Source organism: Mercurialis annua, linkage group LG7 (genome assembly GCF_937616625.2).
Source record: "Mercurialis annua linkage group LG7, ddMerAnnu1.2, whole genome shotgun sequence".
In the NCBI taxonomy this organism is placed as follows: Eukaryota; Viridiplantae; Streptophyta; class Magnoliopsida; order Malpighiales; family Euphorbiaceae; genus Mercurialis; species Mercurialis annua.
The window spans coordinates 271,466-296,127 of NC_065576.1; the positions used below are offsets into that span (position 1 = coordinate 271,466).

Genomic DNA, 24,662 nt, shown 5'->3' on the forward strand with positions numbered 1-24,662 from the left:
ATTTTAAATGACATTTTATATAAAGAGAATTTTGAAATTTAGTATAATATACAAATTGAATATTTCTTCTAAGTGTATTATATTTGATAGTTTATAAAACCGAAAATCAACCTGACGTGTTGACCTAATATGAGCCTATATCAACTAAATTATCTTTATTTATTTATTTTATAAAATTTGTCTTACCGCTCTTTACAATTTTAACTAACATTTTATATAAATAAAATTTTATACAAATTGAATATATCTTTTAAGTGAAATGTATTTGATAGTCTATAAAACCAAAAATCAACCTGATGTGAACTCGATATGAGCCTATACAACTGAACTACCTTAATTCATTTTTTAAAAAAAAAATTGTCTTACTACTATTTACAATCTTATTTGATATTTTATATAAAGAGATTTTTTTAGATATATTCTATTATAAGAATTGAATAATTGTTTTTAAGTGAAATATCATTGACAGTCTATAAAACTGAAAAGCAACCTGATGTGAATCGTATGTGAATCTAAAATAATACCACATACTGAGCTTTTTGCTACAGTTCTTATGAACTTATTGAACCAAATTTAATTTAGAATAAATTTAAGTAAATTGAATGTAAATTTTGTTTGTCCAACTGGACTTGAAAAAAAGGATATCAAAATTAAATTTATTAGAAATAAACTGAGCATAAAGTTACGATAACCTAATGTAAACCAAATGTTTATGCCTCCATACAATCACAACAACCCATTGTTAAAAACACTCTTTAATAAACCATATTAGGATTAATAAAATCACAACAACCCATTGTTAAAAACACTCTTTAATAAACCATATTAGGATTAATAATATTAGATAGTCCTAAATGAAACTACCACTTACACTTCTTACTATCAGATAAAAAAATATGTAGTCAAGACTAACATGCTTATCAAGAACAGTTTCACACATATCAAATTGGTCCCCTTAATTAGCAAAAACAATGCAAATCAAACCAGGATAAAAAAAAGATATTCTTGCAAGCAAACATTCTTCAAATTTCATCCTTTTTAAATTCAAAATTGTATAAACTGTAGAAAAAGATGGAGATTTTTCACATTTCCAAAACCTATCTTTTGAAACAGTCAACAATCGGTACTGATAAAAATGATGATGTTGACGGCGACGGCGGCAGAGACCGATGAAGATAAAAATGGTGAATTTGAATCAACTTTTACTGCTTTATTTCAACCAACAGGTAAATTGCTCTTCTTGGTACAACGTCAATCTGCTGAAAATCGAATGGATCGCACAACGTTCAAGTTTCCTGCAATATATTACAGCATTTTTCTTTCTTTTAATTTCATATATAAATTCCCACAACTCTCGTCAACGAAAACCACAAATCAACAACCTTGTTTCTTTTTATATCAAGTTTTTACAATCTCTTTTACTTAGATAACAACATTAAAGTAACAAGATAAAATCCACCATAACTAATTTTTGCTGCAACCATTTTCCAATGTAGTGTTCAAATTCAAAAACCTTATTAATGTATTGAAACTAAAAAGAGAAAAAGAATTAATCCAAAGTTTGATTGAGGAGATTACCTAGAACATTGAGCAACAGTGGAATTGGCGAGAGGATAGATCAAATGAATGAGAGCAACGCCATGTAAATCTCCTCTTTTTGAATTTGAATCCGAAGACGATGATCTGTTTCCAGCTTATGTCATGCGTTTTATCATATAAGGGGCAGACTGGTCATATTTAAGCATAAAATTAACTTATTTTGAGGTTTGAGTGATTTGTGCAAATTTTATTTTTCTTTTGAGTGATTATTGCCAAAAACAAATCTCTGAGGTAAAAATAATAGACAGATGTTGTTTTAGGAGATTTGTGTAAAAAACCCAAAAAATTCAGCTGAATAATTTACTTACTCGTCATTAAATGCAGGCTATGTATGCAATAGTACAGCAAAAATGTTAAGGCCATTTCCAAAAACAGAAACACTGTAAAATTTTAAGCTGTGGAAGTGTCTAAAAGCCATTATCAGCTAGCCAGTAGCCATATGCAAGTAATTAGTGCACAAGATCAAAATTTGCATCAACTAAAGAATCTAATTTGTGGCTTGTTTAGCACTCTCCGATTCCTCAACCTTTTCAACTCCGTTCATACTGTCCTGCACTTCACCTGCCTCAACTTTATCTTCTCGAGTCGCCTTTTCACCGTCCATCCTTACAGAAAGTCTTTCTAGCAATTCTTGGCAGTCAATTGCTGTAACCATCACATTCAAACTGGACCGACCCTTCCAACAGCCAATGGCTATTGTTGAAGCATCCACGTGAATAGGATCAGACAAATTCTTGCCATCTGAGACCAAAACTCAAGAGAATCAGAAAAGAAAATAATAAAAGAGAGAGAGTTGCACTTTTAAATCCTGATTAGAAATAACATTTTACGCACCTCTCAAAACTATCACACAGCAACCAGTCTGCAGCTTTGATGCTTTTTCCCCAGACTCGGCATCAACAAAGTCTGTGTATTTTACAAACTTATACTGCAAAAGATGCTTGAAATCTACTGGAGAGATGCATAGAATCTGTTTGGTCAAGTGCGGAAGAATCACTGGCAATCCTTCAGATGATATGCGGAATGAACATGGTGCAGATGTACCTTCTCTTGATGTTTGTCGTTCCTTTCGAAGAAGAAATAAGGCAGAGTTAGTTATTCATCAAAAGATGACTGCCTCCAAGTAAATGTCAAAGACGGATATACTTACAAACATCTTCAAGCCGACTGAAGCAATCTTAAGTTGCTGGCCTACACGGAGATTAAGTTCTAGAACATCCTTCACTGATTTCGAAACATAGTAAATTCTCTTCACATGGTTATTATCAATGTTTCTCGAAATTAAGTGACCATCTAACGGAAGTGATTCATCAATTCCGTAGAATGCCTTTATGCTATTTATAATGGCTTCATCTTTGAAGAATAGAACAGGATCCACTCCTTTCCATTTGCCTTGAATTTGCAACTTTCTCTTCCCTGCAGGCTTGCTAGGTAGAGGCTCCTCATTAACTTCTTCAGCTTTCTCTGATTCATTTTCGCCACATGTTTTATCTGGTTCATTCTCTATCAACTCAGCTTCTGAAGCTACTTCAATAGATCCTTGCAAATCAGTATCTATTAACTCAGCTTCTGAAGGTACTTCAGCAGATCTTTGCAAAGCAGCATCTTCAGAATTTAGCTCCATCCCATTATTAACTTCAGAAACCTCATCTGATGACTTCTGCTGTGAGTCCTGTTTTTTATTTAACAAGTTTCCTCGCCGACTGGGCTTTTCAGGAATGACTGCAAAGGAAGCATGAATTAGGTACTATACCATATATGTACGGCATGGAATCAATACCATGATCTGCAAGTCCCATATATATATAGTAGCGAGTGAATTAACTGCTTATATTGCTAACAATAGTATGATACCTTAACATAAAAGGAAAAAAGAATTACATGGCAAAGGAGAGAGCTTGTGAAAGATAGCAATGAAAAAGGCCCCACTGTTCTGATCATGAGGCACTATCCTCATGCAACGTTCTAGCGGGAGATCAGAAACTTCCTCATTTGAGTCCTCCATTGAAGCCATAGGATCCTCCATTGGCTCATCTTCTGAAGTTTTATCATCACCATTTTCATGCTTACAGTCACTCTCTTCTGGGGCAACATAGCTTTTACCAGAAGGAAACATACTGGGGAGAATCCCATATCTACGGTATTTAGAAACATCTTTGTGGGAGGACAGCCAAATACCCTTATCACGCACCTGTTTGCTCAAAAATTAAAGAAGATATACAACCATGCATGAATCAGAAAGCAGAATGCTAAAGGGGAACAGAAATGCTAGTGTTTTCTCCGAGTCCCAAATTTCTCACACAAGTGCTATTAGATTTAAGTACCAATGTACTGGATTGACATGGTTTTCAAAGATATATTCCCTATTCAATCCAATAGTTTCAAGGTATTAAACAATATGCTATGTCAGTATCTCAAGAAGTGTGTATCATATCCCAAATGGATCTATGCCAGAAAGGATTCAGCAAATGCATGCAGAAAAGCTGAATCCTTTCTGGCCTAAACCGTAAACCCTGACATTCAGATCATTGTCCATTTTTCCTTCAGCTCTTTTCTTCCAAAAGGCGCGCCTCGGGCACTAGGATCCTTTGCGCCTCAGCGCCTTTCGCCTTTAATAACTATGGATTACATTTAATTTATTAATATATGTGTATGGAAAACATTATGCCAAACTATGTTGCATTAAATATCCTTAGAAAACTCTGCTAAACAAAAATCTTTAGCATATATTGCAGTTAGGATGTCAATCTTCACAATAAATAGTCGGAGTAAGTAATAAACCTTCCATTTTCTTAGACCTGGGCGACGAACAAGTAGAGGACAATCATTGGAGACATCAACTAGTTCAACAGACTCTCCACACTTCCGTAAAATCTAAGAAAATTGCCATAGGTGCCAAAATAAAGCAAATTTAGTTTAAAAACAATTAAGTAACAAGCTTGATGGGTGAATTTTAAAAAACAAATTACCTCAGCAACAACAGCCTCATTTTCAACTGGATTCATTGAACAAGTCGAGTAAACCATTCTTCCACCAACCTTAAGCAAGGTTAAGCCTAAAAAAATAAATATATTAAATTGTAAGTCAGATATGCTTCAACTTGAAAACACTCCATCCCAGAAATTGATGCAAAGATAATTATGACCGGAGCAATGCGGATTAGAACAAGATAATTCTTTTAAGTTGGATATAAATGCAAACAAATTTACATCCCTCACTAATTTGAGTAGACAGATTATAAAAGTATATCATCAACGCATTAGTTTACCTCGCATTGCTATCTGAATTTGTAGGATATGGAGTCCATTGCCCATCCCTGAATTCCTGAAAATTAGGAAAGAAATTACTTATTCCACTCTAAAGGCAATATAGAATAGAAATTGATATCACAAAACTGGAGATACTTTTAATAGGCAAACTGGGGAAAGATCAAGGGAAAAATCACTAACCATTTCCTCCATAGATCAGGGGCCTTGCGAAGTGTCCCATCTCCACTGCAGGGAACATCACACAAGATGCGATCAAAAAGAAGTTGACTAATAGGAGGCTCAAAATCATTTTCAGAAACTTTAACACGGCAGCCTGGGAAATGTTGGGCTTCGTTATTTGTGACTATCAAGTTTGCAGTGCACATTCTTTTTGTCTGATGGATCAGTAGATTACATCTTTGGACATCAAGGTCATTAGCTACAACCTAAAAGACAACAAAGAGCAACGATGAGTAGTTTTATGTAAGAGCAGGGGATGAGAAACGACAATGCTATAAAACTGCAAAGGAGATATGAGAACAAATTGAAGAATATGCAATAGGAAATTGCACAGCAACTTGATTTTTTTTTTACTGAGTAGCCATAGAGGGGAAAGAGAAGTAATAGACAAGAAACAAACCATTCCATCAGGCAGTGACTTTGATTTGGTTGATTGATATATAATCTCCAACAACTGGAAAGTTTTCGAACCTGGTGCAGCACACACTGGAGAGAAGAGCAAAATGCTTAACATAGGAAAAAGTATGAGGTAGGAGAAGTAAGAATGAAAAAAGCATTATGCACCGTAAGTTACTCACTGTCAAGTACAAAATGATCTGGACGAACATCCAAAAATAGAGGAGGTACCTGCATTAAATTGAGTGAACAACACTTGAAAATGTTAAAACATTTAAGCCTTCAAGAAAACAAAATAGAATATCATTAATAAAATTAAGAATTGCCCACCATGCTCACAGCCTCCTGTCTAGTGATGTTTCCAATTTCATTTTCCAGCTTCAGGAACTCGTGAAACCTAATACATTTTATGAGAACTGTCAATTGCAATAATTGGAAAGAACAAAAATAGAAAAAATTAACCAAAAGAGTGTTATATTAGGGAAGCAGCCAAGAAAGTCTCAAGTCAGCAACATTAGTTAAGCACAGGCACTCTTATGCATAAACAAATGATCTCTGCAACACAAAAGGCCATAATTGGTACTCTGCAATTGCATGTTGCACGATTTACCTCTCAAGCGTTTGGTTCTTCCTTAGTTGCATTCGAGAAAAATTAGATTGCCAAGCAAGATTATCAGGATACCAAGGCAATGGTCTGACAGGATCTACTTCACTACCATCAGTAACCTACAGAAAAGAGGAAAGAGGAAGTGACATCTAATAACCAACTATAGGCACCATAATCACATATAACACAAAACTATAAACTTACCTCAGCTTGAAGAGACTTCCTAAAGTCATTCTCTAACTGCATTCTAATATCTGCACTGAACTGGCTACTGTAAAAGAGAAGGAAAGAGAAAATTTGTAAGGTAGTATACAGTGGCTTACAACAAATACAATCCTAATCCTTAAATAAATAAAACTATTATTAATTCGTTTATAGTGTCGGGGTCAAAGACTACCCTATAGCCTGTTCATTTGTTGAGCTTCATCAATTTGTAAAAATTAAAGTGAAAAAAAGATCAACGAAATGCCTATAGTTACTCTTCAGCAGAGCTTATTGCTTATTTCCCACCAAAGCTGCTTATTTTACTCTGTAGTCTAAAAAATATCAATCTTTGTATAATTATCTTCCCATCTAAAAATTTATATCCATATTTTGCACGAGTGCCATGGTTTCCAAGATTCCAATTTTCTCATTGAGAAGTCGAGCACTGTAGCTTTAAAGATTTTATGCCATGCAAATCTCTCCTTTAGCATGTTACGGCTTATTGCTGCAAGAACATGCTAGATGACAGTTGCACTACCAACTTTCAAATCAGTCCCATAAAACCAAACCAATGCCATAAAAAAAAGATGACCAGCAATTTTCTCGATGTTGCAGGGTGACTTTATCTTGAGGACAGGACATAACATTGGCAGGACAGTTTCTTTTGTTTCGAATGATTAAGTTAATAAAAGAATTGGAGTGTGGCAATTATGGACTCCCGAAACATGGCAAATGACTTAAAATTTGAAATGGAATTCTGGCATTAGTTAAATAGATGCAATGTACATCATTTTAATCAAATTAAAACATGAAAAAACAGCACAAATGATGATTAAATAACCTGGAATTGATTCTGAAAGCAGATGGTAATGGCTTTCGAAGAACTTCAACAAAAGTGTCCCATTCTTCGGGTGATACAATCCCTTGCTCCTAATAACAACAAAAAGGAATCAAACCCATCAATCATTTTTTGTAAGTCATAAAACCTAGCAATCATTTCAACTAAAAAGGCAGCAAAAGCAAGCTTAATGGTACCTTGTAGTATTCTTCAAAGGCCAAGTTTTGAGTAGCAAAGGGCTGCCAAGTAGGATTATCGCCGGCGTTGTTGGTGTTGGAATCCGCGGCGGACGAGTCTGATTTGGGGCGTTTCCAAACGTTATCACGCCCATCTCTGAAGTGCTTTCTTTGAGTTCGGGACCTGTGGTTTCCTCTTCCTCTTCCGCCTCCCATTTTTACTATTCAAGTACCGTCGCCGCTGTTGGGAGCCGCCGTAGCTTCGGCCCTTTCTTTGTTTAAAGCAGCGGTGTATATCTGGGCTCCTGCAACTTCGTTTTTTTACTGTGCTTGGTTCTTGCTAGGTTTTTTAGCTGCCTCTTTTCCTTTCTTCGATAAAATATCACTTAAATCTGCAGTTTCATCCCTTAATCAATATAAACGTTTAACTCTAATCCTCATCTTTTGAAGTGTTTCAATTTTGCCACTCAATTTTTTAACGGGGCTAGTTTCTTGCAACTTTTTCTTTTAAAAATATTATTTGTTTTAGGCAAAATTTATCCCGAGATCCTGTATTTTATCTGTTTTGTTTAGCAAGTCCTTACTGGAGACTCGCTGTTTAGATTTTTCTATTTGTCCAATTTCGATTTGCACGCTCTTTTGTTGAAAATGAAAGAAAAAAAATTTGCACATTGAGAAATTAAAACTGAATGGCTCAATGGCCGACCAAAACGAACACAACATTTGAGCTATAAAGAGTAACTCGAATCTCATACTATTTTATAAATCGGACCAACTGAGACATCAAGCTCGACCCAATGATTGTCAAAGAAGCATAGCTCAGGCAGCACACGGGCCTAACAAACTTTTGGGGACTACATAAATTTTCCTGATACATGAGGAGAATGTTCCCTACGCAATGCGCATCTAAAAAACCGCTCTAAACATAGCAGAACAAGCCACCTCAGCATAACATAAAAGTGGGGAACAAAAGAAGATAAAGAAAAAACAGCAACAAGCTTTGCACAAATGAAGTTATAAAAGTCATCTTATGTGCAAACCCTAAATTAATTATTCTTTTTCACTTAATTTATACTTTTTATTTTCTCTTCTTCTTCTTTTCCTACTGAAACTTACTTGATCTTCGGTGCTCACATCGGGTGAATCCTCGTCGATGCTCGACTTCTACTTTTTGGTGCTCAGGTACCCCTGGAACTCGGTGCTCGTTGGTGATTTATCAATCATGAAAGATAATTTTTTGGGATAGTTCTAGACTAAGTATTAGGGGTGGGCAAAAAAACCGGTCAAACCGATTAACCGAACCGAAACCGGAAACCCGAACCGGAAAATATGGTTAACCGGTCCAACGGTTTAGGTTTAGGTTTTGATTTTTAGTTTTCATGTTTAATGGTTTAGGTTTAGGTTTTGGATTTCTAAAAACCGTGGTTAATCGGTTAACCGGTTTATATATATTCATATATTTTTAATAATTAATAAGATATATTTTATGATCTGTAAAATAATATGAATTTTATAATATACACAATAAAATCTAATTATAAAAATATATTGACATATATTTTATTTAGAAATATTTATATATTTTAGGAGAATTTATATATGAAAATATTTTAAAAGAAATTTGTTTTCCTTATTAAAATATTTACTTAATAGAAATAGGAATATTTAAGTATATAAATAGTAGAAAGTGGACGTGAACAACACCACAAACAATTCAAAAAATACAAACCTAACTTTAATATTACTCATAAATTATTTATAAATAATAATAATTTTAAATATTTGCATTGATTTAACTATTCATAAGATAGTTTAGATTTATATTTTTAATATAATTTGAATTTCTATAGTTTTTTTTTGTTTGCTAAAAAAACAAATAGAATTAAAATTTTATCTTTTTGTCTTTAATTTTTCTAATGGTTATATGGTTAAAAACCGTAAAACCGAAAAACCGAACCGTTTTTTATGGTTAACCGATTTACCGGTTAACCGTTTAAAATTTTAGGTTTAGGTTTTTAATTTTAAAAACCGTATTACAATGGACCGGTTTACAAATTGCCCTCATGGACCGGTTAACCGGTCCATGCCCACCCCTACTAAGTATTAAGATACTATTTGAATTGTTTGAATTAAAGAATTTTATTAAATCTATGAATTTTAAATTTGTACAATGTAAAATTTACGAATTTATAAACTATATTGTTTGAATTGAACTTTAAATTCATAAATTTATAAAGGTATTTTTATAACATAAAAAATTTGGTGCAATTTAAAAATAATAACCACTTTTTAGGAAAAAAAATGATACGAAAATTTTAGAAGATGAGAAATTTTAGAATTTCATGGTGCTCATCTCATCTATAATGCTTAAGGAATAATCCATTTGCAGATCCTTAAACTATACCTGTTTTATTCATCCGGTCCTTAAACTATTTTTTGTCCTTATATGGTCCTTCAACTTAGCAAAAAATCATTTTCGAGTTCTTGATTGACAAAAACGACGCCGTTTAGGGTAACAAATTGCATTTTCAAAAATAACAAAATAACGTCGTTTTTATCATTTAGGGACTTGAAAATGATTTTCCGCTAAGTTAAAGGACCAGATAAGAACAAAAAATAGTTTAAGGACTGAATGAACAAAACAGGTATAGTTCAGTGACCTAAAAGCGGATTATTCCAATGGTTAATACATATTTATTTTGATTAAGCTATCAAAATTAATTTGATATAATATAATAAAAATTTGAAATCCACCATTAACATAGCTTACATTATATTAAATTATTAAATAAAATAATTAAATATTATATCGTATTAATTTGATAAAATATAGAAATTAAATTTTAAAATAAACTACTATTTGTATTAATAAAATATAAAAATTAATAGTATATTACGCTCTTTAAATACCATTAGTCATAAAATTCTATAAATTAAAACTTTAATTAATTTTAATGATGCGTGAAGAGAAAATAGTTGACTTTTGTCTCCTTGTCGTCCCTGGAGAAAAGAATTGAAATTGAGGGATATGAAGTCAAAAAAACTGAAATTTGTGGATTTGCATCGGATCTTGCCTTTGGATGGATTAACGCCTTGCCGGAATAGCAAATTCAGGTATGTCTTCTTCTTCTTTTCAAATTTATTGTTCCTAATTGCTGTCTGTTTTTTATTTTCTTATTGCGTTCTATTCTGTTAATATATTTGTGCAATTATATAAGTGGTGGTTGTGCAAAGCCAGAGGAGCTGTAGTTAGTGTTGCGGAAACATGAGCAGGGACCGGAGCAGCCCTAATGCCAAAAGCTTGCCGGCGGCAAGAGGTAAGTCCCAAGGTTGGGCTGCGTTTGACCTGAAGCAGCGTCAGAAACAACAGCCTCAGCAGCAAGTTGCTGACAGTCTTCCCAATGGGAATAGTATTAATAATGACCCATTTCCACCCCTACCAACAGCTGCTCTCCGTCGCTGTGCTGTAAATAATAATAGTAATGCTAGCAGTAATGCTGATAACAATGTTGCTGGTTCGAGTTCTGGTTCGAGAACCTTATCATCTGTATTCCCACCTTCTGTACAGTTTCCACCTATGTCACATAATGATCTTGTCCTTAATCAACTTAAACAACTCCACTCCGGGGCCGACGATACTTTGATTCAGGACGTCTTGTACTCTGTCGATAATGATACTGAAAAGGCCTCGTCTTTCTTAAAACAGATACTTTCTGCCCACAACAGTTCCAATTATTTATCATCCAATTCCTCTCATTCTCTATCCCGTAAATCAGAAAACAAAAATGAGGGTGAGAGTGAGACTCCTTCATTTGAAAACAATTCAGACATTGCTGCAGATATTGGGGATCTCAGCTCTACCCTTGAGCATGCTCTCAAAGACAATCACAAACATTTGGAGGATGTGCATTCTGATGCGGCAGCTGCTGCTGCTGCCAACATGAACTTTATTCTGGGACACTTGAAATCCATTCCTGTTGAGCCCGAGTGGGAAGAACATGATCTTTACTTGATTCACCGTAGAGATGCCTTCAAGATGATGAGGTTTTTTTTCAACTTTATTTGCATTTTTGTGTATGTCTTGCATATCTGAATCCATTATTACACGTTATAAATACTTTGCATCTATATTACCCTGTTCTATTTTCCCGCCTTCCATTCATTAGTTCAAGTTTTTAAATTACACGCTCCAGTTTTCTGGTACAAGTAGCATAGGCTGAAGACAGTTGAGAGTTTTGTGTACAGTGTTTTCTTCTTTAATTTTGTACTTGATATTTTTATTTACAATGAAGATATGTTAGGTACATCTGTAAGGCTATGCCGTCTAGATATGAAGATCATATGCTCAATTACTTGGTGGAAACCTTGTGCACCTGGAAGGCCTTTTCATGAAGTAAATTACATAATGATGTGATCATCATATCTTGTGTCGGTCAGTGCTCATATGATCATACCATAAAGGCCTTAGTTTTAGATTTGAAATAGTTGGGCAGTTTCTTCCTTTATTGTGATCCTTTTTTTAACTTCTTTTACTGACTCTTAGTATAGGATGTCTGAGGTTGATAGATCTTTTTCAAAAAAATATTGGCAATCCACTTTGCCTGCAAATATAACTTTAAATTTGGTTTTGATAATAATTGTGATTACCACCTAAAATATAACTATCGTCACAGACTAGTGAGAAAATGATTGTCAATGCAACTATTGATGTGACTATCCTATATTATATGCAAGATCCAACAAAAATTAGGTTTCACATCAAAAAGTATTATAGGATTGCAGTTTTTTTCTCCCGCACAGCATGAGAAAACCAAGTGATACAATGGCTTGGTAATCTAAAGGAAATTTTGACAAATTTTGCAGCAAGCTGCAGTGATATTTTGTCAATTGAGATATGCCAGCATGCCAACTTTTCTTTTTGTCTCAGCAGTTGACTGTTCCTTTGGCGTCAGTTATTTTCCAGGACTTCACTTTTTGCTTAGAATCTGTTTTTTTTCCTCCTTTTTGCTGAATTAGGGACACCTTGGTTGCCTTAGTTAGCATAGGATCTATCAATATAGAAAGGCAGCATATTTTTCTTCAATTATTTACAATGCTTTTTTGGTTAATGATAATTAGATATTAGTGCGTTAACAATTCCCGTATTGTCTATCTGCCAGATTAGCATCTCGACATTCCAAGGCAGCTACTAATGCCTTTATGATAGGTGACCATTTTTCTGCCCAACAGGAGTCACTGAAGGCTCGTAAAGAATGGTTGTGTGCAGAGAGACTCAACACTGAGGCAGCTAAGAATATTTTAAGTTTAAGAAACAGTGAAAATAATCTTTGGAAATTAGACCTACACGGTCTTCATGCAGCAGAGGCAGTTCAAGCCCTGCAAGAACATCTGAAAAAGATTGAGACCCAACTTCCAATGAAGCGGCTAGAATCTCCAAGTATGCTTGAGAAAAAAATTGGGATTGTATCTTCATCAGTTGAGCCCTTCGGTAGCATGGGTACAGAAAAATCGGAACTGCAACGTATGGGATATATGCAGAGGCCAGCATCATTACAAGTCATTACGGGTATTTTTTTATCAATGAATGTTGTTGTGCATGCATGAGTTTTTGTTTTATTTGCCATGAGATAGGAGTATGCATAATACATTGGAAGCAATTATAAATGAGCTCATTTGGACTATACCACTCAATTACAAGTGCACTTGTAATACAAATATAAAGAAGTCAAATCAAATTACATTCAAAGTAACTAATCAAATAACATGGAGAAATTACCCATCTTTCTACCGAATTTCAAGACCTCTTTATCTTTGGGCCTCCATATTAACCATTAGACCAAGACCTCTTTAATTCAGTGACAATTTTTCATATGAAAATTCATTGTAATGGTTGGGTTACATGGTTTTCACCTTCATGTGCTCTCTTTTTTTTTTGGCCTTATAGGTGTAGGCAAGCACAGTCGGGGTCAAGCTGCACTACCAACAGCTGTGAAAAGTTTTCTCGATGAGAACAAGTAAAATATTTTAGTCTCCCATTTTTATTTGTCTTTTTGGGTGCCTAACTAAATTCGTCAACTGACGAACACACTGCCATGATTTTTGATATTTCTTTTGCGGCCAAAGAAAGAAATGGCACTCCTGTATGCTTTACTAATCAGCAACATTATCTCACAGATATCACTTCGATGAGACAAGGCCAGGTGTTATTAATGTCTTCCTCAAATTTCGTCATAGGTAAATGGTCGCTTCACTAGAATTTTACGAGGTGAGTATCGCATCTTTGCATCTTGAGTCGCGGTTATTTTGTTTTGTTTATTTGATTATATCATGAATCTAGGCACCACCATACGAGTGCAATCAGTTAGGATGATATTGTTTGGTATGATCAAATGTATTTATCTATGTTGTTAAACTAACTGGGATTTATACTTGAGAGCGCAATCTTACTTGGCTAATACTCCTCTATTTCCTTGTGTCATTTTACGAAGGTTATTTTCATAAAAGGGAATTGTTGACAGATGTAGAGGAATGCACATAGAACATTTGGAAAGAGTATAGGCAAACCCCAATTTTTTGGTCCTTATACTATATGTGTTTAGTTTATCTGGTCCGTTTAATTTTTCTAATCCATGTACAATTAATTTTCAATCTAATTAGTCCTTCCGTTTGGTGCTTGAAGCCAAACGCTGTCAATGGCGGTCAACTTCTTTAAAGGCAGCCATCTAGGAAAGTTAAACATAATACACATGTATAAAACAATACTTTCATGAGCTGTTGACCATTAGTTGTTGACCATGACCATAAATCGATAATGGAGAAGCTCTTGACGATTAGCTGCAGCTTTAGATTTCTTAAGTAACCATGAAAATTTCCATGTCCATCATAATCACCACTCCCATCTCTCGATCGTGTTCTTGATCAACAAGTACGGTTTTTGGGCTTACTTCTAACACTTATGTTCTTGGGATATAAACTAGTAGCCATAGAATCTATTATAGTGTCACTATATGATAAAGTATTATTAGGACACTTATATATGAGTTGATTAGTTTAGATTTTAGATTAATTAGCTTACATTTAGATTTATTTTATGCTTTATTTATTTTCTTTGTAGCTTTTATGTTTTGATTAGGAATTATGGGACCGAAAGAGAGAAATTTGTAATTGGCCTATAACATATCAACATTGCTTCAGATGTTGGAATCATCCGACTCCAGAGCCCACGGTTAGAAGACTTCAAGCCTACAAATTTCATGAAGGCATCAAGTCCAGAATGTGTTTTTCAATAATTCAAAATTATGTTGCAAAACAGCAACAGAATTTGAAAATTGTTGGAGATACAATCAGCCACATAGTTTGTTGAGATTACTCCCAGATAGTCTCTAACTACCTAGTGGTTGAACGATGAAATTACATAGAAAATACTGAGAATTCTCAACGATTGCTACGATTTTAAAGACGGTGAAATTGATGGATTAGGATGGTGCCCCCGTCACTGAACCTATGAAATTGTTTTCAGCAGAAGGGGACGAGGATTCTGGCCCTAGTCATATGGCGTATGTAGCTGCATGAGTTGTGTTGTTCTTGGATTATATGTATCAGTTGACTATGTAAGATTAGTTATTATTTTTTAAACTTGAATTGTCTTTTAGTGTTTTTAAATTCATATGCAATTGAATTGTTGACATTGTATTTGTATTGAGTTTGTTGCATATTGTTGTTTGCTTAATGGAGTTGCATCACGTAACTTACATGTACATAAGAAATAAAAAGAAACTGATATTGAATATATTTTTCAAGAATAAAACAACTAAGTAGTAATATGTAAGTTATCTTTTATATGCACATTATAGCGGCTACCACCCCTATTCTAACAGTCAAATTTAAAAGTTGGAGATATTAGGTGAAACTTCAACTATAATTTCATTATTATCTCTAACATGAAGTACCAATAAGATAAAAACATTTCACTTGAATACTATGAACTATGAAGAATGGATTCAATTCAAACCAAAGCTAGCAAAGTAGATAGCCATTTGATTTGAAATGTTTTTTTGGATATTGGATTCATCATCAATGAATGAAGATTCATATGATGCATCCTCATTGAGCATAAAATAGCCAGCATGCATGTTATTAATAATAATCAAGACACTAATCCGAACACATTCTTTGAAACAACAAAACAAAAAAGAAACTCGATACAGATAAATCAACCCGGATATAATGCTACAATAGTCTTAGTGGGATGTTTACTTAATAAGATTAGCATAGATTAAAATACTGCAGAAATTATCACTTTTTTAAATACAATAGAGGAAATACACCTAGTTAGCAGTGACACATTGGAAGGACGATTTATAATTATAATCAAAGGTTTTTCATCAAATCGACCTGAAAAAACAAGAATTTCAAGATGAATGATTGTTACACAGTAATTGGAAAAACTGCAGCTATTTAGGCTTTCAATCCAATGCTTCCTTAAGTTTAATTTTGACAAAATGCAGCTATTTAGGCTTTCGCTCCAATGCTTCCTTAAGTTTAATTCCCAAGGCGTGTGCCAACGGGGGAGGGACAGCATTTCCAATTTGGCGGTGCTTGTGTTGGATGTTACCTGAAAACTTGTAGCTATCCGGAAATCCCTGGATAACAACATCAAATACAACACATTTAACAGTTATTTCCAGGAGACCTATCAGCTGTGCAATTTAGGCAATTCATTCAGAAACTTACTTGAGATCGTGCACATTCGCGAACTGTGAGAATCCTGTCCTGGTCAGGATGAAAGCACATCCCCACCTTACCCATAGGTTGAGGATCTGTTATTGAAGTCGGAAAGTTCCCTTCCCAATCCAACCTTCCAAATAGTCCCTTCCACTGATTATGCCTCTTTGCTGTGTTTGGCAGACACCACGGAATCAAATCAACCAATTGACCAGTAGATAATTTTACCTGCACAATACCATATTTTACAAAACTCCGTTATTCACTTTAAAAATTACAACATTCACAGCATCAATATTTCAACCAAATTCTATACTTGTACCTTTTCATCAGGAAGGTCACGCCAATCAGCACCTGGTCGCTTAGGTATCTTCTTACACCTAATCAGATTCAGCTCATTCATTTCTTTTGATATATGGTCTGTCAAGGTAACTGTGTCCCCCCGACTTTTCTTTTGAAACCACGAAACAGGATCATTTTTATTCTGCACGGCAAAAGGATCATTTTATACAGCACATGAAAATGATTAAAGAAAGGTGATATGCATGATATGCAGCCCTAAGAGGCTTCCAGTAACATTTTGCCTTGCATACCTCCAAAGTTGTTGTTGAGGCACCATTTCCAACAGCAGGTAGATCACCAATGGTATCTCTGACAGTTATTGCACGGAAAGGGGCTCCACTAGCAGTACTTCGAACAGCAGCGTAATGTGAATTTCCTGATAATGCGATTTTTAGCTCTGGAGCAGCAAAGACATGCATTGGCTCAGGCCACTCTGGAAGTATCTCTTCAGGGGAGGCTGCCCATATGAATGCTCGTTTTCGTGACTGAGAAACTCCATATGCTCCAGCTTCCAGTATACCAAACCTCACCTAACATTCACAGTTGCACAGACGATAAATTACAATAATTAACGTGTTAATGATATGACAGATAAAAGTAAACGATTTTACTTCAAGTGAAATCTACCTGATAACCCATCTCAAGGAGGGAAGCAACAGCTAAACGGAATGTCTGTCCTTTATTGAAAGACACAAAGTTCCTCACATTCTCTAACAGGAAAAATTTCGGCCGGAAGTAGTCAGCAAACGATAAGAATGCTAAGATCATCTCACATTGAACTTTACTCCAAGTACTTTGATTGAATCTGTTCATTCCCGAGAAACCCTGTAAAGAAAGGTGACTTTAGTCTTTGCAATCCACATAGACCATAAGGTTGAATTGGATGTAAACAAGGCCAGTTTGGACATACTTGACATGGAGGACCTCCATTGATGAAATCTACTTGTCCTGGCAATGGCAAATCATTGATTATCTTCTCATCTAGTTTTGCTGCCAATTCTATAGCTTCAGATGTTGCAATACAGTCATCTGCATCTCCACATTTCTCCATTACAGCCCTGCAATACATACAACGAGTTGTCAACCGAACTTTAGATGATGACAGGCATATAATTTCACAGGAACATTACTTACCTAAGAATTACATTGCAATTATTAATAAACACTAATGACTCCGGATGATTAAGCTTGAATGCTTCTCCAGCAGGCTCTTCATACTCAATAGCCCACTTGGTTGATGAGACACCTGCGATGTTGGAAACAGCAAGATGAGATAAAACATAGATTAATGCATTGACAAAATTTATTAGATGAAGATTATCACCAGCCTGCCGCAATCCCTCTGACAAGCCACCACAGCCAGAAAAAATATCCAATGTGGCTAAGAGTCCCCGTTGAATTGTTTCTCTCTCAATTTCCACTTCAACCTCCCCCTCTTTGCACTTACCCTTCCTCTTCTTAGAAGCAGCATCGTTTGCCTGAGTCCCGGTTGAGTATCTCAATTTGATATTAGCCGGCAGCTGCTCACAAGAGAAATTGGAATATTAATTACAGCCAGCAGAGGATATTTTTTTGCAGCATAAAATGGTCGAGGAAAATTACTTGCAGGTTTGAATAACTTAAATTAGATTACTCTCTAATCAGTAAATCAAAGAGTTCACACATGGTTGTATTATATAATAAAGAAAACATAAGAAATTACCTGCTTGACAGACCCTTTAGAAGGGTCATAAAAATGCTCACAAAAGAAAATATGATCAAAAATTGCAGCAGCATTACGTGTTGAAATATCAGTTCTCTTTCTGACTTCACATTTCCCTTCAATAGTTTCAACATACAGAAGGTGTGTTTCTTCACTGTAGTATACCTGAAATTTTAAGCCAGAAATTCTAAGCCACCTGAAGTAGTGGAATAACAAAGTCTATACACGTAATCTATAAAACAATCCAAGTACAATCAAAAACAAAGGCAAGCAAGCTAAAATCTCTAGTTAGATACACAGTAAAAATCTTTATAGGTGCTTTACCTCCCGAATATCAGAACAATACGCCTTCTCCGAAGAGATGTCCTCTGGTCTAAAAAATCTGCGAACCTTGACCTGGGTAGATGTTGCTTTAGCCTGTTTTGGTTCCTTTGAGACAACAATCTCCAGCAACTGGCACACAACATAAGCTTTCAAGCCTACATTTCTTCCACCCTTGTATGTTTCAGCATCCCTTTCTGAGGTAAAGTGATAAGGACTTACATAGAAAAAATCATTAAGACCATACTCAGTTCCCATGTATACAAATCCAGTCCTAGATGAATTCACTTTGAAACCGTTCTTTATCATTTCAGCCTCCTTAATTTTGCAAGAGTGGCAGACCCCAGAACCAAGCCCCAGAGAATCAAATGGAAGACTGAAAAATGCACCTCTCTCTGGCCAATACAAACTTTTACAGTAGTACTCTACTGGTAGTCCATTCTTTTTCCTCTCTTCCGCTCTAGCTCTATCAATTTTTTCTGCATTAGCATTATTTTTCCTGTGCTGATGTCCCCATGGTATTTTCCGAACTTCTATGACAATTTCCTGTTGGACATTTGCCAATTCATAATCCAAGCACTCGTTTGTCAAGAAAACTTCTCTCTCATTGGCAGCATTATTCAGAACTGTATCTGATCCACGCAACATCATTCTCCCATGAAACATTTTGCTTCCTTCTGATGTCTCAAACATGTACTCTACAAAATAAATGGCAGGAAATTCATCTGATTCATGAGCGTCAATAAGGATAGTAGCCCCCACTGTGATAACCTCTCCACGAACAATGGCTCGTTTATAAATAGCTTCACCGGAACTTGTTTTTCCGACAGGACTTTCATCCCACTGTACTTCATCCTTTGTGTATGATTTAGTTCGTGATGGCATTGCGCAAGGTACTTTTGTTTTCTTCAAAACCAATGGCTTCTCCTCTTCAACGTCGTCGTCATTTTCCTCTTGCTCTTCAACCTCATCTTCTTCTTTTGCCTCACAGTTAGTTTCCTCTTTCAGACCCTCTGGCGAATAATTGGAGTAATATTCGCCCCAAATTCTGTTAACCAGTTTTGTTGTTGTTGCCTGCATAGCCTTCCTCTTGGAGATCACAGGAGCCATTGCTGCTCGTGGATTTAAATTGGGCTGATTCGCCTGCAAAATTTGTTTTTTGTGCACTATCCATTTGGTATGGTGTCTCTCCTCCATCTTACTGGTTAGACCATCCACAAATGCACATTTCTTAATATTTTCATCTGGATATTCAGCAAAAAGCTGCAGTATTATCTGGCCATGCACAACCACGTATCTCTTAACAGCTTCCGGATCAGAAGATATATAACCATGATCATCCTTCTTGAACTCGGACAATTTTCTAATTATATCAGTAAAAGAAAGCTTTGATACCCGACTTTGCTCTTTTAACAATGTAATGATACTTCGAGCAAGCTTTGCTGTTTTCAGCACAGGCTTATACCATGAAGAATATTGCTTCGAAGGCTTTCCAAGCCTATACCTAAAGATTAAAAAGATAAAGTATAAATATCCACTGGCATTCATACATTTCATTATTACTACATTAGAATCTACATCGAACCACTCCAAACTCATGTTTTCAGGAAAATCAACTGATATTTCTCCTATCACATTCTAGTCTCCTGCAATTAGCTTGCAACAGTTTACTCACAGCTATTTTTTTTGGCACAATTCTTAATTTAAAGAAACATTGACTAGAGGAAATAGACATTTAAAAGAATTAACAAAAAAATATAAAAAGGCAGGTTGTGTTTTGCTGCTCAATTGTATATCAGAAAATTCAACATACCAGGCCATGTCTGTTCGGATAGATATGAAAACCATAGAAGATCCAAACTCAATCATCCACTCCTTTATTGAACTCAAAAAAATTGGCAACCCAACATCATCTTGCGTCCCTGAACCTCCTGAAGAAGACTGATGAGGATCATCATCAAGACAGAATCCACTTCCATCATCTTCTGTCATACTTCCTGACCCAAAGATGGTGACATCTATATCTTCACATGGTTTCATGGGAAGAAGCTCCAAGGATATTAACCTAGAGTCAGAGTTATAAAGTGACCAGTTATGCAGCATTCTTTTAGGAAGATCATCAGGATCCACCAACATATGCTCTTCAGTATCGATAGCTATATATTCATCAGTTTCTTCATCAGAATGCTTGTAAAATGCAGGCAACGGGTAGTCATTAGCAATTTCATCTTCATTGATCTTGATGTAGATTGCATTTGATGAAGAAGCTGAAACATGGTTTTTCTTTTGCTTCTTTGCATTTTGCCAATACTCTTCTTCTTGCAGGAGCCTTGCTAACTTTGCATCTTCATCTTCATTAGCTGCAGTTTCTGACATGGGTTTGTTCATATTTGACACTTTTTCTTCAGATGCTTCATAAATCACCAAGTTCCCATTGTTGGTTGCTGCTTTTGCCATTACAAAGTTTGTATGCTTTTTACTCTTGTCTTTCAAGGCAAGGAGCGCAGGCAGATCTTTAAATTTCTGATCATTCTTTGACGTCTCATCTAAGCCTTCTAGTTGTTTATAAATGAATTCACCCTGAGAAAAGATAAAATCCTTGATGGATGCTGCACCAGAAAAACACTTGCTCCCACTCATTGATCGAACAACTCCTGCAAGCAACTCATCTAGAGTGAGGTCAGGATTTCCTCCGGATGATTTCGACAATTTTTTGTACACCTCTATACAAGCACGAGCCTTTTCAAAAAACCGATCATAAAACTTTTTGTAGTTATTTGCAGGTTTAAGGCAATCATAATCAGCAAGATCTGTTGTAAGCCATATAACTGGAGAGCCATCTTCGTAACCAGAAATATCCCATCCTTCTACCCTTCCGAAACCCTCACAGCGAACACGCTTTTCGCTTTCCTTGTCAAGACCTTCGTTATGGGGCAGTATAACACCTGAGATAAACATACTATCAACTTCAATCATCTCAAGAGGTTGTGGGGTGCCATTCTCATCATGAACAACAAATTCAGTCAGTCTCCGGTTAGGACGACCATCATCTGCTTCATGTGTCAGATGAATAGCTACAACCTCTTCCTCGGCAAATTGGTCTCTCTTTGTTTCAAGAACAGACAACTTTTCAGACAATTTTACAGACTTCTCCTTAAAATCTGAGCATGCAGCAGCCCGCTTAGGCCTTTTCGCAGGTTCTTCAGTTTTCTGAGAGGAACTTCGCTTCTTTTCTTTTTTATTGTTTGTTCGTTCCTCCTTTGTTTTAGAACCCAAAGGTTTTGCTTTACCTTTGTTCTTCTTTCCTGTTTCAAATAGCAAGACATGTAAGCTAAGTTTGTATTTGGAGCAACATAATAGATCTGAGACTACACATTACAAAAATGTTCAGTCATAGACATCTGAATTATGCAGTGGAGCAAACGAGGGTAAAATTATAAACAATACTTTGGGTTAAGAAAATTTGTGCAAATGGCCGAATTAAGAAAAAAAAAAGAGCCTGCATTAAAGCATATGATATTAAGATTCGAACGCGCATGCATATTTTTCCAATTGGCTTCCAGTGTAGCACTAATTTATGAGGCTAAAACATTGATATTGAGGAAAGGTTAGGGCGATTAGATACATTTTAAGCAAGGAAAAATGTAGTAATAAATTAATTTGCGATTGAATTAGATTTGATATAAACAAACATGAAATTAAAAAAAATTAAATTAAATTTGCTCACCAGATGCCGAATCGGAATGCTTCTCAACGGAAGCGTCGGAGACTGATGAGTTCAATAGCGATGCAGATCCCATTTGAAAAGTAATGAAAATAAACCCTACAATTACAGAGCTGCTTGGCTCACTATCTATGAAACCCAATCTCTGCTCATAGAGTCAATGAGTTTGTTCAAAAAATGAACCTCGGATCATATTAAAGAGAAGTTTAGCTTCACGTAGCGGGAAAATTAAACATTTTGGCGCCCATTTCTTTTTTTGTGAAAAGAAAAATCCCTCCAAGACTTGAATTTTTCGCCTTTTTAACTTTTTTCCAGTGATATAGATAAATTATGTATAAACTAGGCAAAACGCATAATTGAATCTCTATATTTGTCCTTTTTTTTACCACTAGAATCATCTAATGATATTGAATTCTTACACGTTTAATTTTGCAGATATAAGATCATTTAAGAAAATATGTATTTTATATCAGTATTTTAAAAACCGAACTAATAAAATTATTGGTTTAATCAATTAAATAAGTTATATTTAAAAATAATTTTTAGATGCTAAACTTGTTTTTTGGTTTTATGGTAATCCGGGCCTAACAGTTGGCCGATCTTCGGTTCAATTAACCGATTCGATTTTTAAAACACTACTTCAAACACCGAGTGTAAAGTTGTTTTCATGTTTCAAATTTATCAAAATTCAGTCCATGTATTTGTTAATATTTCGGTTTGAATTGACAATTAACACTTTCAGGACGGAAGGATCCAACATTTAAAAATGTAAAAATTAGTGCTGACAAATAAAAATAAACAAAAATCAATATAAAGAACATACTACCTAGGTAGCACGGAAACGGAAACGGGAAACGGAAACGATACGAAACGGACACGGGGAAACGAAAGTTTTCAAAATGAAGGACACGAAACGTGGGGGAAACGTGCAAATAACAAAAATGTAGGGATATATTTATAAAAATATTATCTAAATATTTATGATAATTAACAAAATAATTAATTTTAATATACTGAATATTTAAAATTTTATAAATATATAAAAAAATATAATATAATTCAACACAAATAAGTATATTTGATGTATTGTGGGCAATGCGAATGTAAAATTTATAGTAACTAGTTAGATTTTTTTATTTGTGGGTAATAATTTTAATTTTTTTACAAATTTTTAATTTTTATTATTTACGGAAACGGCCCGAAACGTTCCGTACGGGTGTCCAAGAGTTTCCGGTTTCCGAAACGGGAAACGCAACTTTGTCGAAGTTTCTGTGCTTCTTAGCATACTACATATGTAAGTGAGTTGGTAAGGCACATGTGAGTTGATAATGCGCTCTCTTGCCTCAAGTGAGATCGTAAGTTTAAGCTCTATTTATGTATGCATTTATTTTAAACTGCAGTTGGAGTTTTTTCCTCTTATAAAATACCTGCTTAGATCGAGTGAGAATTAATCTACATATAAAAATTTTAAAAATATTATCATGTAGTTGAAATGCATTCACACATCTCATTTTACCAAAAAAAAAAAAATAGAACAAATACATGATTTATTTATTTTTCGAACATTAGACATATTGATAGAATTAAATGATTACACCCGAATATTGAATTACATTGTAGATCAAAAATATAAAAATAGAAACAATTGAATCATATAATTGATCTACGATAAGAAACGAAATAGAAATATAAATTTAAAGATACAAATTTGACATGTAACTAAAAATAGGATGAATTCAATCATTAAAAATCCTCTGACACTAATCGCACCCTTATAACTTCTATTAACAACAAGTTCCGCTGGTAAGATACTTTAAACCAGGATATGAAAACTTTAAATTTTCAAGAACGTGAAACTAAAACTCGAATACGCTGAAAAGTCTTGGACGAACCAAAAATCTACACAAACAAAACAGAAAAGGAATAAAACACCCGAAAATAATTTATAATATCATGCATTGCAACATTTTTTTATAATATAAAGTGAGTTGAATTAATTTGTATCTTTAAATATAAATCCTGAAAAAACACGCAGATCTCCAAAAAAACAGAGCAATTTATTCAAAAAACAACACAAACATAGATAGAAACGAACTAAACGACAATAATTTTCGTCTAAAAAGCCAAAAACCACCGTCTTCTACACTCGATATCAAAAAAAAATCGAACTACCGCTCGCGTCCTCTCTCTTTAAATGTAGAACAAAAGTAGGGCACGAAACCAGTTTACCCATAACAAGCAGATGAATTTAACCATCTATTATACATACGGACTAATTCATAATATAGACCTTGAGTTGAAATTTTAATTTATCAAATTATGAACACCTCACTAGAGCATTTTTTTTTAATATTATTCCAAATAAAATAACTAATATTTTCAGAAAAATAATAGAGCATTGCAATATTTTCATATACTATACTAGTTTCGCATTACGTGCTACGCACGCGACTCGTAACATGATTCGTAAAATTACATATTAATCAAAATTCATTATAATTATTATTAATGTATTATGTTTACAAGGCCTAGGAATTTACA

At 34.7% G+C, this 24,662-nt stretch overlaps 3 protein-coding genes across 7 annotated transcripts; 1 reads left to right on the forward strand and 2 right to left on the reverse strand.

The window, feature by feature from the left end:
- Window positions 1-1,885: 1,885 nt before the first annotated feature.
- Window positions 1,886-7,693, reverse strand: LOC126655466 (uncharacterized). Its single transcript, XM_050349669.2, has 15 exons — window positions 7,330-7,693; window positions 7,136-7,224; window positions 6,295-6,361; window positions 6,094-6,209; window positions 5,814-5,880; window positions 5,666-5,714; window positions 5,488-5,573; window positions 5,049-5,293; window positions 4,868-4,923; window positions 4,569-4,654; window positions 4,381-4,473; window positions 3,481-3,790; window positions 2,750-3,321; window positions 2,434-2,665; window positions 1,886-2,340 (listed from the first exon to the last, which is right to left on the reverse strand). Exons 1-15 carry the CDS (start codon window positions 7,522-7,524, stop codon window positions 2,087-2,089), a joined length of 2,517 nt encoding a protein of 838 aa, XP_050205626.1. The 5' UTR covers window positions 7,525-7,693; the 3' UTR covers window positions 1,886-2,086.
- A 2,565-nt stretch (window positions 7,694-10,258) lies between these two features.
- On the forward strand, window positions 10,259-15,037 carry LOC126655840 (uncharacterized). 5 transcript variants are annotated; one of them, XM_050350164.2, is made up of 6 exons: window positions 10,259-10,422; window positions 10,527-11,352; window positions 12,468-12,874; window positions 13,253-13,322; window positions 13,483-13,573; window positions 14,441-15,037. In XM_050350164.2, exons 2-5 carry the CDS (start codon window positions 10,574-10,576, stop codon window positions 13,544-13,546), a joined length of 1,320 nt encoding a protein of 439 aa, XP_050206121.1. In that variant the 5' UTR covers window positions 10,259-10,422; window positions 10,527-10,573; the 3' UTR covers window positions 13,547-13,573; window positions 14,441-15,037. The 5 variants fall into 5 exon arrangements, with proteins under 5 accessions (XP_050206121.1, XP_050206123.1, XP_050206122.1 ...); XM_050350166.2 differs by having other exon boundaries at window positions 14,503-15,037; XM_050350165.2 differs by having other exon boundaries at window positions 10,543-11,352.
- A 552-nt stretch (window positions 15,038-15,589) lies between these two features.
- LOC126655193 (DNA (cytosine-5)-methyltransferase 1-like) lies at window positions 15,590-22,424 on the reverse strand. Its single transcript, XM_050349232.1, has 12 exons — window positions 22,125-22,424; window positions 20,211-21,702; window positions 18,401-19,901; window positions 18,077-18,241; window positions 17,699-17,894; window positions 17,509-17,620; window positions 17,285-17,432; window positions 17,002-17,199; window positions 16,626-16,904; window positions 16,355-16,516; window positions 16,042-16,260; window positions 15,590-15,950 (listed from the first exon to the last, which is right to left on the reverse strand). Exons 1-12 carry the CDS (start codon window positions 22,195-22,197, stop codon window positions 15,816-15,818), a joined length of 4,680 nt encoding a protein of 1,559 aa, XP_050205189.1. The 5' UTR covers window positions 22,198-22,424; the 3' UTR covers window positions 15,590-15,815.
- Window positions 22,425-24,662: the final 2,238 nt, after the last annotated feature.

Bases quoted from the DNA above. Each gene is read 5' to 3' on its own strand.
- LOC126655466 (XM_050349669.2), bottom strand. From the start codon at position 7,524: ATGGGAGGCGGAAGAGGAAGAGGAAACCACAGGTCCCGAACTCAAAGA. The intron at 6,210-6,294 runs GTAAGTTTATAG...TCTTTTCTGTAG, and splicing joins GGAAGTCTCTTCAAGCTGAG to GTTACTGATGGTAGTGAAGT. The intron at 3,791-4,380 runs GTTTATTACTTA...TTGAGCAAACAG, and splicing joins CAGGTCTAAGAAAATGGAAG to GTGCGTGATAAGGGTATTTG.
- LOC126655840 (XM_050350164.2), top strand. From the start codon at position 10,574: ATGAGCAGGGACCGGAGCAGCCCTAATGCCAAAAGCTTGCCGGCGGCA. The intron at 12,875-13,252 runs GTATTTTTTTAT...TTGGCCTTATAG, and splicing joins ATCATTACAAGTCATTACGG to GTGTAGGCAAGCACAGTCGG. The intron at 13,323-13,482 runs GTAAAATATTTT...ATTATCTCACAG, and splicing joins AGTTTTCTCGATGAGAACAA to ATATCACTTCGATGAGACAA.
- LOC126655193 (XM_050349232.1), bottom strand. From the start codon at position 22,197: ATGGGATCTGCATCGCTATTGAACTCATCAGTCTCCGACGCTTCCGTT. The intron at 18,242-18,400 runs GTAAAGCACCTA...TTAAAATTTCAG, and splicing joins ATTGTTCTGATATTCGGGAG to GTATACTACAGTGAAGAAAC. The intron at 16,261-16,354 runs GTACAAGTATAG...GGTATTGTGCAG, and splicing joins GTGACCTTCCTGATGAAAAG to GTAAAATTATCTACTGGTCA.